Below are 16,392 nucleotides of genomic sequence, written 5' to 3' on the forward strand. Positions count from 1 at the left end.
CAGAGGCACCTCCCAGCTGCCACTACACCTCTGGAACACCTTCTGCTCCCAAAGTACTGTTTGTGGCAGGTTTCCAGGCAAGGTGCAATTCCACAGCCCTTCCAGTCCTCAGGGGAGGCCAGCAAGGTGGGACCCAGGCCCTGGTCTGCTTCTCCAGGGGTTTCTGCTTCTCCAAGACTCAATTTTGGGCACTCCCTTCTTGCAAGTAGAGGTGTCAGCACTGCAGGGGAGCTCAGGGAATCATTCCCCTGTTCCTTCTGCCACATCAGCAGCTCTGTCCTGCCCCAGATGTGCCAGCATCAACCACCTGCAGTCCCTGTGCTACCCCAGCATCCCTCACAGCCCCCAGTAATTTCTGCAGCTGTCCCCAAGCCCTTGGGCCACTGCCTGGAGACAAAATCCAAGCAGCTAGGAAGCAGCAGCAATCAGTTTTGAGCCATTTCTAGCACAACATTTAGAAGTGAAGCCCAGCAATCCTGGCAGCACTGGGCATTCTGTTTGCATGGAATGCTCTAATTAACTCTGCCCAGCACTTGCTTAACAAACTCACATGTTTCTCCTCAATTTTCTTTTTCTCCTCCTGTGTCTTTCACCAGCACAGATTTTCCACATCTGCAACAGGAGGAAGGAGAAATTGTCTCCAGTCATGTAGGCTCCATTACTGGCAGAAAGGTGTGAACAGCAAGCATGTCTGGCAGAAGGATTCATTATCCCACCGTGTCCTTTATAATGGGAAATGAAAAGCCCATTCTGGTAACTACACTTTATTATAATAGGTCAGAAGAAGTGAAAGGCATCATCTTATAAAATTAACTTCATAAAGATTGCCTTAAAAAATAATAAAAAAAAATCTCTCTGCCAGTTTATCCACTGCATCTCCCTGAGATTTTTTTCTCCCTGCAGAGATTTTTTTCTTCTCTCAGAAGGGGCTGACTCCCAAGTCTTGTCCCACTTCACTTTTCCCCTCCATCAGAAGGAATTGTTCTTTTTCCTCCTCATCAGGCCCACACATTTGCTTTGCCAGATGCAATAAATGCCATGTCTTTGTCAAGACAAAGAAAACAGTCAGCAAAGGAGTTAAAATGAAAAGAGACACCCACCCCAAAGGTCTCTGCAAGAAGCAGTGTTACTTTCTGTGCAGGAAAGTCAGGCTGTGCAGATAAGTGTCCCTGATAACCTGTTCTGTGCCCTGCAATACCTTTCAATTGCTTTTCTGCTCACTGCTTCTTTAGGCAAACTAAAGCTAATGATAATTTTGTGATTGAACAGCTTTGTGCAAGTGTTTGACTGCAGTTCCTGAGAGATGATAAACCACCTGAGTCCCGATCTCCTCAGCTAACTGGAACTAACAATTGCTGCAAATTCCAGAGAAATCAAAGATAAAACCAAAATTCTGAGTTCTCAGATATATATCCTGCAAAGAAAAGAAACAACTTAATTCCCAAAACACATAACTCCAAGAACTCCATCCTTTGGTGGGATGAGCAGCAGCTCTACCAAATTCTAAGCACACCCTGGACTGACTCCATCCCCAGCTTGCTTTGGATTGGGCAGGAATCCTTTAAGAAGTGTTTTTCTAAATTTTATCATTCCCTTTCTGAGGAAAATGAAACCCCCATCTCCTCAAAACATTATAAACCACTTGCACACAGCCTGATTTTCCATCTTCCTGGAGTTGGGAAAGGAGGGTGGAAGGGGATGCTCTGAAACAAAGAGTTAATTGGAACTCCCAATGAAGGCTGCATGGATCTCATGAGGTAGATTCTTAAAGGAGCCCAATTTTCAGAAATTGCCAGGGCTCCAATCTGTGAAAATGTGGCCTTTCACAGATCTCCAATTCAGCTTGCCACGTCTAGAGTTCCTTCTGAGAAAAAAAAAAAAAAAAACAAGTCTTGCCATAAAAGCCCCACAATTTGGTAGGAAAAATTAGAATTAGCAGCCTTCATGGGATAGCAATCCCTTTGTCTCTCCTCCCCTAACTGTGGCTCTTTGCTAAGAACTAAGCACCATTTACCTTTTGTTATTTTTCCAGGTAGTAAAGAGAAGAGTAGGATCTAATCAAGAACAAAAATGGGTGAAAAAAACACACCCAACAAAAGCTAAATCTTCACACCTCGCCCAAAAGCAGCCCCTATAATTGAACAGCAGTTCTCCCTCTGAAGAAGATAGGTGTTATCTTAAAAAAAAAAAAAAAAAGATAAATAAATCTCTTGAGGGTGCAAGAGAGGGCAGAACCTCCAGGAGAACGTGGCAGGACATGCTCTGAACCAGTGTCACCCCCCCAGCAATGCCACAGGGGATAGGCTGGGAGCAGAGAGCACCTGAGGCCTGTGGAACTGCTAGAATTGGATTGTTTTGCAGGCAGAGGATCTGAGCATTCCTGACTCCCCTCAAACCCCTGAATTAAGCAGCACCTTTCTCCAATCCAGGGAACAGAGCCTGCTGGCCCCACATTGCAGAGTGGAGAAGTTCCTCCAGGCTGCTGCAGGAACACAGGCAGTGCTGCAGGGCAAAGCTGAACATCTCAGTGATGGATCCATAAAAAAACAAGATCCAAAAGTGTAAAACCAGCCTGGGCAGGGATCCCTGAACTGCCAGAGCTGGGCAGGTACAGCAGCTTGAAAAATCCACTCTCCAGAACACCCAGCTCCCTTGGTTGGCTGTTTCAGTGCCACCTAAACCTCCTGTGGGGCCATTTGAGAAGGGGGACTGAGCTCCTTGACAAAGCTCAAAACATGGGAATATTTGTTTGGGGGGAAAAATAAATATATCTACACATATATAATGTGTTACAGATATTTTTTGAACAATATTGACATCATCTATGTATTTTTCTGGGGTAATACATACATATAGAGTCTGTGTGGATGCAGATAATGTGTGTGTACATATAATAAATACACACATATCAACTGAATAGTTATTCCTAATTTAATATTTATAAATTAACATTTATTTATTTTGAAATTAATATTTATTTATTTTAAATTCGTATTTCTTGATTTTTCTGCTGCTGCAGGGCTGGAAGGTGGCTCTGGAGCAGGGGAAACAATAGGGAAGATGCTCATCCTGCACAACCTGGGGCTGTCCCCAGGCTGTGTGGTGATCAGCCTGGCAGAGTGGCCTGGTGGTCCCCAGGCTGGCTGTCCCTTGCTGTCCCCAGGCTGGCTTTCCTGGGCAGGCTAAGAGTGCCCCCTGCAGCCCTGCCAGCCCTTCCACTGCCAAAGGACTGCTTGCCATTGCCAATAAATGCCTAACAAAAGCCAAACTAAGGCAGGTTCCTAAATGCAGAGCAAGCCCAGAGCTCCAGAGCTGACTGAAGGGCACAAACAAAGCAATGCAGGAGGGTGAGGTGCTGGTTGTGCCTGGTTTGGGCTGCTCCAGAGGACAGGAGTGAAAAGAACATCCCCCCAAGCTGCAGGTTTTTGTTTTGAGGATAAACCCAGCTCTGAACATCCCAGGTGAATGAAAGGGAAGCTCTGAGAGCGCTGTCACCAGCTGGATGCTGCAAAAATCAATCAGATGCTCCCCTGCCCCTCCTCTCCACAGCTCTGAGGTGCCAGACAAGACAGGAGGGAGAAATCCCACACCAAAAACCCCCCACAGGCTCTGTGCCTGTGATGTACAAACCCTCCCAGTGCCTTGAACTTCACCTCAGCCCCGGCTTTGCTGGCTCCAGCTTTACGAGGGTCACGGCTCTGGCTGGGAGTGTTGGGATTTAAATTAGCAAAGCTCCACGTGCTGAGGGAACTCAGCATGGCACTGGCAGCCCAGGGGCTCTGCCTGGATCCCTCAGGGCAGAACTGAAGCAAAATGCTTCAAGAAAAACCTTTTGCTCTTCTAGAGGCATCTCGTTGTTGTGACCGTCATCACACCCCTGTCCAAAAGCCAAGTCGTGCTTTGCCTTTGGTGAAATCCCTGGAATTCATCCCAAATGAATCCCTGGGATTCATCTCTCACAGCCTGCAAGGGAGCAGCCTGCCAGACACACAGGAGCCACATCTTGACACAAATAAAGGAGGTGCAATTCCATCAAGACAGGGAAACACAAAAATCACTGCCAGGGGCTTTGCGCTGCGTGGTCTGAGCAGGTTTTAAAGGGTTAAGGAAAGAAATGGCCCAGAAATGTGACAAAAGCACCCAACTTCTGCTAAGACAAGCCCACAGAGGCAAAAAAATCAACAATTCCTGCAAAACAAGAGCAGAGCAGGGACCACAGCCTGGGGCAGTGACCAAAACATTCCTGGGAGCAGCAAAGATGCTTTTCCTTTTACAAAGTTTTGTCTAGTTTTCAGGATGCAACAAGGCTTAAATCACAGCACAAAAGGCTGAGGACACACAGAACAGAGGTGATCCCAAAATCCCCGTTTTCTTCCACAAAGACAAGAAAAAATTCACAATATTCACAAAGTGAGAAAGACCCCGTATGAAAATCACAGCAGCTCCACCCCAGAGCGACCCACAGACCCCAGAAATCACTTTCCTACCTGAAGAGCTCCCTGATTTCCTTGACAGTGGCCTGGAAGGGGATGTTTCTGACCAGGATCTTGGAAGTTTTCTGCTTCTTAGCAGTCTGTTTCTTCCTGGCTGATTTCACAGCAGGCCTGGAAGGCAACGGGAAGGGCAGGTGAAGAGCAGGGAGCAGCAAAGTCTCTTTGAACTGTGGCTCCCTCAGGACTTGGAATGTGGAAAATTGAGAAACCAGCTCACACTGGCTTCCTGGGTTGTGCCAGTGGCACAGGACACCAAGAAATATCGAATTCCAAACACCCTAAAATCCTCCATCTGGAAATGAAATAGCCCATCTTGCTCCAGTTGAGGTCCTCATCTCAATTTGCCACATCTGTCACCAAATCTTGCCCTTTAATTGTAAGGAGACTGCATTAATGAATATATTTTTAAAAATTAGCTTAATGTAAGCTAATTTTAATTATTTTTCTTCCTGGCTTATAAAACAGTCAATGAAATTTTGTAACAGAGTATTAATTTAATTTTTTTTACCTCTGGAATTGTATTGCATTTGGACAAGGTCAGAATTCACCTAACACAAAAGGCAGCAGCTTATTTCATAAAGCAAAGCACTTCCCATTGTGGCCTGGATACCTGCTGAAGGGATTTTCAAAATCAAACTGGATAAAAATGGTTTATGAAAGAATTGAAATACAAAGTGCAGACACAGGGAGCTGTCAGACTGCTTGTGGTCCCCAGGAACCAGATTTTCAAACAAATTTTGACATTTAACAGATACCACTTCCAGTAGGGTTTCCAGAGTGTCTGAAGCACAAGGTTTAGGTGCCAACATTCAAGTACCTGGATTAATTTGCAGCTTTACAGTTAGAATATTCTGTGCTGAGTAAGAACTAGGAAAGAATCCCTAAAAACTGAGCCTAATTCTAAGTAAATTCACCCACAAGTAACCTTCTCCTCTGTGCCTGATTGCCTAGAGCAAAGGAGCTAAATCCAAACTTTTATTTCAAGCAGGAAATTTGGTTTTGTCTTGATTTGATCAGATTTGATAAATAATTTGAATATTATTCTTAAGCTCTTTTTTTCTCAGATGAGCAGATAGAATACTTCATTACCTAGAGAAGATTTCTTTCCAAGAACTTTTTAAACCCCTAGGAACTCCAAAACAGGATTTTTTCCTTGGGCAGGGAAGAAAACTCTGCCTGGTTCTCACTTCAGGCTCATTTTTGGGGCCCCACTTCAGCTCATTCCCCGTTTTGTTTTTCCCTTTCAAGCTAAACTGAGTCAGTAGAGCAGAGCAAAGGCTGATGTGTTCAATAGCTGGAGCACTCCTGGATGCAGATGTTGAAGGGAGGAAGGGAGGAAGGGAAGAAGGGAAGAAGGGAGGAAGGGAAGAAAAAGGGAAAAAGGGAGGAAGGGAGGAAGGGAAGAAAAAGGGAAAAAGGGAGGAAGGGAAGAAAAAGGGAAGAAAAAGGGAAAAAGGGAGGAAGGGAAGAAAAAGGGAAGAAAAAGGGAAGAAAAAGGGAAAAAGGGAGGAAGGGAAGAAAAAGGGAAAAAGGGAGGAAGGGAAGAAAAAGGGAGGAAGGGAGGAAGGGAGGAAGGGAAGAAGGGAAGAAGGGAAGAAGGGAAGAAGGGAAGAAGGGAAGAAGGGAAGAAGGGAAGAAGGGAAGAAGGGAAGAAGGGAAGAAGGGAAGAAGGGAAGAAGGGAAGAAGGGAAGAAGGGAAGAAGGGAAGAAGGGAAGAAGGGAAGAAGGGAAGAAGGGAAAAAGGGAAGAAGGGAAGAAGGGAAGAAGGGAAGAAGGGAAGAAGGGAAGAAGGGAAGAAGGGAAGAAGGGAAGAAGGGAAGAAGGGAAGAAGGGAAGAAGGGAAGAAGGGAAAAAGGGAAAAAGGGAAAAAGGGAAAAAGGGAAAAAGGGAAAAAGGGAAAAAGGGAAAAAGGGAAAAAGGGAAAAAGGGAAAAAGGGAAAAAGGGAAAAAGGGAAAAAGGGAAAAAGGGAAGGAGCTCCCAAGGATTACTGCAGCTGAAATGTCACTGAGGGGAAAGGTGAGCCTCACCTGACAGCTCTCTCTGACAGCTTCACTTCCAGCTTGTGGTCATCCACAGTGCAGCCCTGGGAGTGCAAACAAAGAAACAGCAGGAAAAAAAAGAGATATAATTAATAGAAATAAATATATACAAGAATTAGAAGGTAAAGCAGCACTAAATGAACATTAATCAGTATTTGTTCTGTGAGGGGATATCTGGGTCTGCACCTGACAGGAAAACTCATGAAAATTTAATCCTTGCACATTTTCTGGGATTCCCACCTTGGATCAGCACTGAGAAACAAACTTCTCCACCAGTCTGTCCTTTTACAAACCCTCTTCCCTCCAAAGCCTGGCCCATTTCAGAGGCTTCTCCACCTGTGCAGTGCAACCCTCAGCCCTGACATCCCCAGGGGCATTTGGCAGTGCCAGGCTGAAGCAAATCTCTGGAGGGAACTCCATGGGGTCGGGCTCAGGCTCACCTGGAGCTGGCGCAGGGCTCTCTGGGCACTCTCTGGCTTCTTGTACTCCACAAAGCCAAAGCCCATGGAAAGCAGAGTGCCTGTCAGGAGAGAAAGGGGCTTGGTAAGAAAGCAGTGATGATATAGGATATAAAAACAAACCAGGAGCAAGCACTGAGGGGACAAAAGCTTAACATCCCATGAAAAGGGCCAGCCTGTCCATGGCTGACCTCATGAGCAGCCCTGGCTGAGTTTTTGAGCAAGGCTCTGCTCTGGAGCAGCTGGTTTTGGTGCTGATGTGATGAGGAGGTGCTGCACACAAAACCAATGTTTTGCTTTGCGTCATCTCAGTGCAACTTCCTTAAACAAAACACTGCAAAGCAACTGCTGGTCACAATCAGGGGAAGAGATCCTGTTGTGGGACAGACATCCCATAACCTGGGATGAGTGGGTGAGCAGCTGGCACTTGCACAACAAAGGAGAGCCATCCTTCCCCATCCTTCCCCTCCCTGCCCAGCCAAGGTTTGCAGTCCCACCACACCCTTGAGCAACGTGGTGCCTAGCACAGCAGCCATAATTAAGGGACAATTAATAATGAGGGGAGAAAACAACACCCCATTTTCAACTTCAGAGCCTCAGCAGTGGCACAGTGTAGAGGTGACCCCCAGTGCCTGAAGGGATCAGGTGCTACAAGATCAGCCCACACTTGGCGCTGCCTGTTTGGATCCACAGAACTGAAGAATTCACTTCATTTCTTTATCTCCCAGTAGATCTGAGTTTTTAAATATCACATCACAAGGAAGCTCTGTCAAGGGGAAAAGCCACAAAGCTGTGCAGCTCCCAGGGAGAAGCCCCAGCCCCTCCAGCCAGTGTTTCCCTTAATCCAAGTCATTGGGAAGGGAGAGCAGCCAACAGCAGGCACAGGCACTCATCCCTGCAGCCTGGGGGGCTCAGGGCTGGCAGGGAGAAGGCAAACCCAGCCCACTCAGCACAGCTCTCAGCCAGGCATCCTTGAGGATATTTGCAGGATAATGCAGGGTTTAATCATCACAGGGCACTGGCTCCTGTCAGCCTGCATCCCACTCTCCTCTGTGATCCTGAAGGAGTTTGGCTTCTCCCATCTCAAGATCTCAAGAGAAGGCCACATCTCCACAAATCCCACAATGGAGTTTTAACCTTCTAGACCCAACCCTGGGGGGAGCTTTGGCTGCTGCTTGCAGCCATTTCCACGGGAACACTTCTGGAAGCACTGAGGATTTTGCCAGCAGGAGCACAAATGCTCAGCCAGATGAGTGCTGAAGCAATGCCACACCTGAGCCCTCAGCTCAGCTGAGGGAAGGAATTGAACAGCAGCATCTAGAGTACCTGCTTTGTCTTTCTTCTTGGATATTGTGCAGCTCTTCAGGGCTCCCACTTTGGAGAATGTCTGCAAGGAATTTGGACACGTGATTCAGTTCCCTTTGTCACAGGCTTGGAACTCAACTGCCAGCAGGGCCCTGTGCCACACAGCCCCACCTCCCCAGCACTGCAGCTGAGCCTCTCCCCAGCAAATTATTCTGTACAAATACACACACACAGAGTTTGAAAGGTATCAAGGCAGGAGTTCACAGAAATCCTCCACACCCCTCAGAAAGTGCAGGGATCTGAGGTGGCTCTGGAGGAACACTTTGGATTACAAGATGCCCTCAGCCACATAGAGCCCTTAAAGGTGCTGCCTGTCCCTAGAAAACAGCTCTTCCCAAAAAATGGGAGGGCTAGAGAGTAGCAAACTATTTATTTGACTCCCTTGTAAAGCCAGAAAAAGAAAAGAGGACAAATCCCAGCCCTCCAGGCTTGTAACTCAACTGCCAGCAGGGCCCTGTGCCACACAGCCCCACCTCCCCAGCACTGCAGCTGAGCCTTTCCCCAGCAAATTATTCTGTACAAATACACACACACAGAGTTTGAAAGGTATCAAGGCAGGAGTTCACAGAAATCCTCCATCACCCCTCAAAAAGTGCAGGGATCTGAGGTGGCTCTGGAGGAACAGTCTGGATTGCAAGATGCCTTTAGCCAGGTTGAAGCCTTAAGGGTGGGTGCTGCCTGTCCCTAGAACACAGCTCTTCCCAAAAATGGGGGCTAGATGGTAGAAAACTATTTATTTGACTCCCTTGTAAAGCCAGAAAAAGAAAAGGGGACAAGTCCCAGTGCTGCACTGGGTATTTATTTGTCCACAGCTGGAGCAGAGTCTCTGCAGGACTCACAGGGTGCTTGAGCCATGGAATGTGGCATTTTACACAGCCACAAGAAGTGCCAGAGGTGGAAATTCCAGCTGCTTTTCCTTATTTTGGTATTACCACCCCACGTAACTCCAGGAATGCCACTCTCTCTCCCAAGTGCTTATTGAGGTGAAGCAGCACAAGGCAGCACACTGTCAGCAGAACTGAGAGGAAAAGCACACTCAGAAATCATCATTTATTTATTCATTCACTGCCTCTCACACACCAGGCAGTGGCAGAGCTGCAGCAGTGCCTGTCCCAAGGAGCAGCACTACAGAAAACATGGCAAATCAGAAGATTTAGTAGATTTCTGTTAGAAGATTTCCTACTGCCTCCACCTGTCTCTAGGTGGAATTAAACCCCACAAAACCAGCTCCAGATGCATTTGTCTTATCTGACACCTGGAGTGATGTTCCCAGCCCCAGCAGAACCCAGTGCTCTCTCATCTCCCACCAGATCACACTGGCTGCAGCTGAAATCCTTTAAACACTGTGTCCTTACTGCTCACCTCCTTCAGTGTGTCTTCTGTGGTGGCAAAGTTCAGGTTTTTGATGAACAAGGTACAACCAGGAATATTTTCTTCTTCTTCTTCCTCCTCCTCCTCCTCTTCTGCTGCTTCCTCTGAGTCTTTTATAGCTTCACCTGAACCAAGGAGAATGAACCCAACTTTGTAAGATGCAACAAAGCCAAATTTTGGGGGAGTTTCCCACTCAAACTGTGGGGGAGCCCCTGGGATGGGGAGAAAGGTGATGTGTTTAGGGAGGGAAGATCAGCCCTCACAGTGGGAGGTCACCCAGATAAAACACATCCTGGGCCTTGACACAACCCCAGAGAAACACAGAGACCCCAGCAAGTGAGCCAGAGTTCTTACCTGGTACCAGCCCTGCTTCACTCTCCTTTCCTGGAACCCCAGCTTTTTTTTTCTGAGGGGTTGGGCTGAGGAAAACCCCCATTGGAGCCCACTCCAGATACAAGGGCACAGAATGGAACTGTGAAGGGAAGACAGGAGAGGAAGGAGTGAAGGAAAAACTCTGCTCTCAGCTTCACTTTCACCTTGCTCTGTAATGAAAATCAGCAGTGGAAAAGCTGAATAACCTTTGCAAGTGGCTAAACTCTCTGTCAGGTAAGGATCCAGCCTTACAAGACTGCAGTCTAAACCCTCTGTCAGGTAAGGATCCAGCTTTACAGGACCAGAGCCTAAACCCTCTGTCACAGAAGGATCCAGCCTTACAGGACCACAGCCTGCCATGGGTCACTCCCAGACTGAGAAAGGAAAAGGAAACCCTCCAGCTGTGTCACAGCCCCTTCTCCAGCATCCTCTGCAGGCTGAGCCCTGCTCTGCTGTACCAGGCACCTCCCTAAACCCAAAGGACACAGCTTGGAGCATCAGTGTCTCTGGGATAACACCCTCCCATTACTCCCTGTGCCCCCCACACTCAGAGTGAGCCCTCCTGCAGCTCCCCATCTCACCAAGACCCCCCTCCCCAGGCAGGGCCCTCACCTTGGAGTAGGCCAGCCTGGTGAAGGCTTGCTTGGCCTCTGTGGGCTCCAGGAACTCCACGATGGCTGTGATGCCTCCCTCTGGCAGCAGCACCCGGCCCAGGTCCCCGTGCTGCCCAAAGAGCTCCTCCAGCTCCAGGGCACTCGTGCCAGCTGGCAGATTCTTCACCAGGATCACTCTCCTGCTCCTCTCACCAGCAGCCTGGCACAGCCAGCAGGGAAAGAAAGAAAGAATATGGCATGGAAGAGAGAAAATCCAGCAATTTTCTAACTGGAGATTTCAGATCTCCAAGGCTGTGTTCTCCCTCTCTCTGTGTCACTCCTCTCCCCAGATCCAACAGGACTGACAGGCATGTAAGGAAACACTCCCTGGAAAATCCACATCTCATGGATGGAGGCGTCAGCTGCAGATCCACAGGGCTCCTTCCCTGCCCACCATCCTCATGCCATCAGATCATGGATTTCACCCATCCTGAGAGCCACTGCCTTTTCAAATGGATACATTTCCTGTCACATTCACATTTTCTGAAAAATCCCTTTGCCCAGGTTTTTCTCCTGGGAAGCTGAGAAGCCTCAGAGAAAAGGAAAACAATTCTTATCTCATTTGCTTCTCCTGTGTTGTGCCCATGTGGAATGTGTTTGGAGATTGTTTCATTGGTTTCATGTGAATTGTTTTGACTTAATGACCAATCAGGGTCAAGCTGTGTCCAGACTCTGGAAAGAGTCACAAGTTTTCATTATTATCTTTTTAGCATTCAGTAAGCATCCTTTGTGTATTCTTTAGTTAGTTACTTTAGTATTTTTTAGTATAATACAGTGTTATAAAATAATATATGAGCCTTCTGAGAACATGGAGTCAGATGCATCATTCCTTCCTGCCATGGGGCACCCCACAAATACAATAATTTCCAAACTCATCAGGGAGGGTTCAATCCTGCAAGATGCTGAGGATTTAGTTACCAATTTCCAGGACTAGAAGAGGTGGATCCCCACTGGTGCCTCTCACCTGGCTGAAGGAATCCAGGCTGACTCCGTTTTCCACGAGGAACCGGCGGATTTCCTGCACCAGCTCCGTTTCTCCCAGAGCCACTCTCACTGCCACGCTGTCTCTGCTCTCCTGCAGGCAAGAATTCAGTCACCTGCTGCTCTCAGAAGCACATGCAAAAGGGAATGTGGCAGGCAGCTGGAGGGTAAAATGCTCCAGCTCCTCTGCAGCTGCTGGAAATAAATTGTGCTGTTGGAATTCAAACGCGTCCCAGAGTAAAATGGAATTTCCAGGAAGGATCTGAGCTTTAGGGTGTTAATTTTCACCACTTCTAGTTATGTGGAAATGCAAAATTCAGCCACAGGAAAGCAGAGTGGGAAGGAAGGCTGGGGACCAAGGGATCAATAGGCTCAGACCCCACAGCCTGTGTGGTGCCCATGGATGCACAGAGGCTTTTCCTGTGCAAGACAAGGCCCTGGCCACAAAGAAACAGGCAGGAAAATGATGTCCCAGCCCAGCTGATCCATCCCAACCCAACTCACAGCATCCAGCACTTGGCTTTTGGCAGCATTGTACTTGTGGGCCATAGCATCAGCCACAGCATTCGTCCCCACGAACAGAGCGTTCCAGTTGTGGGAGCTGCCAAGAGAAAACACAGCCAGGGTCAGTCATGGCCCCTCCAGCCAAAAATCCTGGGATAAAACAGCTCTGAGCACCAGCACGAGCAGGCAGGGTGAAGGGAGAGGGAAAGAAGGGTGGAAGATGCCTAGGGAAGGGACAGGATGAGGGAGATGTGACTGGAGAGCAAAGAGAAGCTGTGCAGGCAGTGAGCTCTGCTTCCCCACACCTCACTGGCCACAGCTCTGCAGCTGAAGTTCAGGCTCTGCCTCACAGGAACACACCTTTCCAACTGGTTTCCTAAACCATGCAAACCCCTGGCTTGCAATTCCCTTTGCACCCTTCTCCCTTCAAGACAGAAAGTATCAGGCACTTCTTTCACACTGATTTGTCACACAGCAAGAAAAAGCCTCTACAATTACAATTACAGGTGGCCAAGCAGAGGAGAAAGGCCCAGCTGATCTGAAACCACCCCCCTGAAGAATTACAGAAATTACAGAACCAGACTAACTCTTATTAGAGAAGGAACTCCCACCAAAGCCATTCAAACCTCTCAATTCCTGCTGCTCACTGAGCTGCTGCAGCTTCTTGGGCAGAGGGGCTGGGGAGGTGAGAGAGAAAGGAAACAGAGCTGCACAGCAAATGCTTCACCAGCTCTGGGAATCTCTGCACCCCTGTCAAGATCCCACATGCATTCCTGGGAATCTGGCAGCTTGTGTAATACCTGGCACTGTTGGCTTTGTCCTTGGCCTCTTTGCTCTTTTTGTAGGAGGAAGATTCTTCTGCATCTCCATCTTCCACTTTTTCCTTTTTGATGGTGGACGGTAGAAGATGCATCATTCTGCCCTGCAAGACAGGAAGGAGAGGTCCAGCAGCTCTGGAATAATCCACATGGAGGAAATTTCCTGGTATCTTACCCAGTCAGTGGAAGGAGGGAATTTTCCTTCCCAAAGGAGCCACCACTGCAAGTCAAAGTGGCTCTGAGACAGACTCAGAGCTCCTTCCCCACCTCTACCAGGATTTTGGTGTCTGAAAGCTGCTCAAACCAAGCTGCTCTACCAAAAGAACCTGCAGGAAAGCCTCAAACCCTTTTTAACAAAGCCCAGAAGCAAACTCAGCTACATCCCCACCAGCTGCAGTCCAAAGCAGAGGAAAAGCATCAGAGCTGTACCTGGAACACCTGCCCATCCAGCTCTGCCAGGGCCTTCACAGCATGCTCAGGGATCATGTAGGTGATGAAGGCAAATCCTTTGGGTTTCTTGGTGAGTTTGTCAATGGGGAAGTGGATCTCTGACAGGGGTCCTGCAGGAGGCAAGGCTCAGTGGTCACAGATGTCCCTGAACTGGCACCTCCCAGATACAATCAGGGATGAGGGGGGCAGCTCTGGATGGGTGGGGAGACACCAGCCTGGGCCAGGAGCTGCAGAGGGACAAGGAGGGCCCAGGACAAGCAGCCCAAGGTCTCTGACAGGTGACACAAACCAGGCAAGCTCTGAGCAGCTGCCTTGACCTTCAGTCAGGGGCAAACACATCCACAGCCTCACCCTCTCTGCCCCAGGATGCCAAGAGAACTTTGAATGCCTTTAATTTGGAGGTAAAAGAGGGGAAACTTCAAATTTACACCCCAAGTCTGGGATGTGAAGTGAATCTGAAGGGTTCACCTCTAACCTGCAGGGAGCCTCCTGCCAAACAGGCTCACAATCACACCAGAAAATAAAAGATGTGGGAGCTGGGCAATGTCCAAGCTCTGTCCATCCCGTGGCAAACACTCACCATACTTTGAAAAGATCTTCTCCAAGTCCTCCTCAGTGCTGGTGAAAGGCAGATTCCTGACAAAGAGCCTCCCTGATTCAGACAGGTCCTCTTCCTCCTCATCATCCCTCAGGGTCCTGTGCCAGGGCTGGTGCTCAGGTTTTGCTGGAGCAGTTTCTTTTGGGGTGTTCCTGCACCGGGACACCTCCACACAGTGCCCACCTGACCCCAAAGAACACAGAGGGATCCTGGATGCTTCCCAAGGCCAGGAGCAAACAGCACCCACATGCAAATGATGCCTTGAGAGGCTGCCCAGAGCACAGGCTAGGCAGTGTTAAAGGAATAAAGCAGGTATTTATTTAAAAGGCCTCCAAAGGATACACCTTGGGGTGTACAAGAGCCTGGCCAAGGCTCCAACCTCGGGTCATGGAGGTTTCACACTTTTATAGGTTTTGGTCCATTCACATATTGGGGTTAATTGTCCAATTACACCTTATGTTGTGAAGTCCTATCCCCCCAGATTGCTCTCCTCAATTTGCTGCTGTTTACACTTTTTGGGTCTGAACTGGAAAAGGATTTTGTCTGACTAAGCTGTGAGGAGAACTTGCTAACACTTGATATGAAGTTCAGAGTTATAAACTAATGCAGCACAGAATCTGGATAATGTGAAAGCTAAAGCTTAAGGCATCACAAAGAACCCAGGGTTAGACACAATTACAGCCCCATAGGCTCTAAGCAGGACTCAAAAACAAGGGGGAGGTGGGAGCTGTAAAAATCAGTCTTCATAAAAATCGGGGTATCAACCCCAGCCCCCTTTCCTTTCAGAGAGTCTGTGCCAGCCTAGGCAGTATTTGCAAACAGAATTTCAGGAGTTACTGCAAGGGTTAGGCCAAGCCCAGGGCTGCAGCCCAGCCTTGCAGCACTGTCTGTACCAAGCTGCACTCGAGCACTGTCAGTTTTACCCCAACAAGAACCACCTCAAGCACAGGGCGAAACACAAGGGCCCCAAAACCCCACCTGGTTTATCCCAAGGAACAAACCCCCCCCCATGTGCCTGGGAAAAACTCCAATCACAGCAGCCACTTGTGCAGGGAACACTCGAGCAGCTGAGCTCCCAGGCTGGAACAAGGAGGAGAACAAACAGCCCTTACCCAGGAATTCTTTTTTCCGCTTCAAGGCCCTTTGCATTTCTGCTTCACTCTTCAAGTCAACAAAGATGTAACCTTGGAGGAAGGGAAGGTTCAGCTGAGCATCATGTGGGGAACACACACAGCCACTAATTGGGTAATTAAGGGTGAATTGGGCTTGCTTTAATATAGATTCCTATAGGCAGAGCATTCAGCTCCCATGGAAAGTTTCAATCCAGCCTGGAAATGATGTCAGACTGCCTTTTCAAAGCTTATTCTTTATATAAAAAAATCACAAAAACTTTACTTAGCAGCTGGAGGAGGCTTTCACAGGTGCCTCTGAGAGCAAATAAAAGGTGAAAACTGAAGGCAGTACCTCTGCACACAGCAAAGCTCCAGGGACCTGCTCCCACAAATCAGCACAGTGCCCTGGGCTGCTGCAGCTATCCCAGGGGAACAGGCTTTTCCTTGGCATGGCTTGGGGTGTTTAGAATAAAGTTTTGGATGTAACTCAATAAAAAAAAGCTCCTGCTGCTACTCCAAAGGGAGCACAGCCAACATTCCCCTGCCCAGGGCATCCTGTGGCCAGCAAGTAGGGCAGGAGAGCTGCAAAGTCACAGAAAGGTCTCCAACAATCAGGCCACGAGCCAGGGATGTGGAAATGCAGGCTAAAAGAGCAGAGGGGTGAGCAACAGATCCCCTAACTCACAGATCCCACCCCTCTTCCACACACAGCTCTTACCTGAATTCTTCCCCTGGCCCTTTTTCCCCATCCTGATTGCCACTGGCTTCAGAGGGAAGAAAAATTCCCGAATTTTTTGCTGTGGGAAGAATCAGAATTGTTTGAATAATTCTCAGATACAGGAAGCAGCAAGTTGCAGGCTTAAGTTTTTTATAAATAAAGCACTGAGATCTCTGCACAAAGACAGTTCAGAAGCTGCCCTGATCACCCACAAAGCCCTCAAAGGACTGAGAAGTGAAAAATTTCTGCAAATATCTTGCAGAGGTACATTCTGAGACACCCCTGAGCCCCCCTTCTCCAGCTGGGAAAGCAAACTTGCCTCAGTGATGTTGGAGGGAGCCCCACGGAGTTTCACTGTGAATGCAGTGCTGGCTTCCCCTGAGCTGGCCTGGCTCTGCAGAGGAGGAGAAAAAGCTGAATGAAAGAACAGAAATCACAGCACAACCAGCTGGGCTTGGC

General features: G+C 48.3%; 1 protein-coding gene across 1 annotated transcript in view; it reads right to left on the reverse strand.

The window, feature by feature from the left end:
* RBM19 (RNA binding motif protein 19) overlaps positions 1-16,392 on the reverse strand; it is a 62,148-nt gene that overhangs the window by 33,233 nt on the left and 12,523 nt on the right. Inside the window, exons 7-21 of the mRNA XM_063173119.1 lie at positions 16,253-16,327; positions 15,934-16,012; positions 15,216-15,287; positions 14,086-14,286; positions 13,485-13,615; positions 13,038-13,159; positions 12,238-12,334; positions 11,717-11,827; positions 10,712-10,912; positions 10,082-10,199; positions 9,719-9,852; positions 8,318-8,378; positions 6,974-7,053; positions 6,522-6,577; positions 4,488-4,604 (exon numbers count right to left, since the gene is read on the reverse strand). Of these exons, the coding sequence (XP_063029189.1) occupies positions 4,488-4,604; positions 6,522-6,577; positions 6,974-7,053; positions 8,318-8,378; positions 9,719-9,852; positions 10,082-10,199; positions 10,712-10,912; positions 11,717-11,827; positions 12,238-12,334; positions 13,038-13,159; positions 13,485-13,615; positions 14,086-14,286; positions 15,216-15,287; positions 15,934-16,012; positions 16,253-16,327 (1,655 nt within the window). The remainder of the gene's footprint in view (positions 1-4,487; positions 4,605-6,521; positions 6,578-6,973; positions 7,054-8,317; positions 8,379-9,718; positions 9,853-10,081; positions 10,200-10,711; positions 10,913-11,716; positions 11,828-12,237; positions 12,335-13,037; positions 13,160-13,484; positions 13,616-14,085; positions 14,287-15,215; positions 15,288-15,933; positions 16,013-16,252; positions 16,328-16,392) is intronic.

The sequence above is a fragment of the Melospiza melodia genome, chromosome 20 (assembly GCF_035770615.1).
Source record: "Melospiza melodia melodia isolate bMelMel2 chromosome 20, bMelMel2.pri, whole genome shotgun sequence".
Taxonomy (NCBI): domain Eukaryota; kingdom Metazoa; phylum Chordata; class Aves; order Passeriformes; family Passerellidae; genus Melospiza; species Melospiza melodia.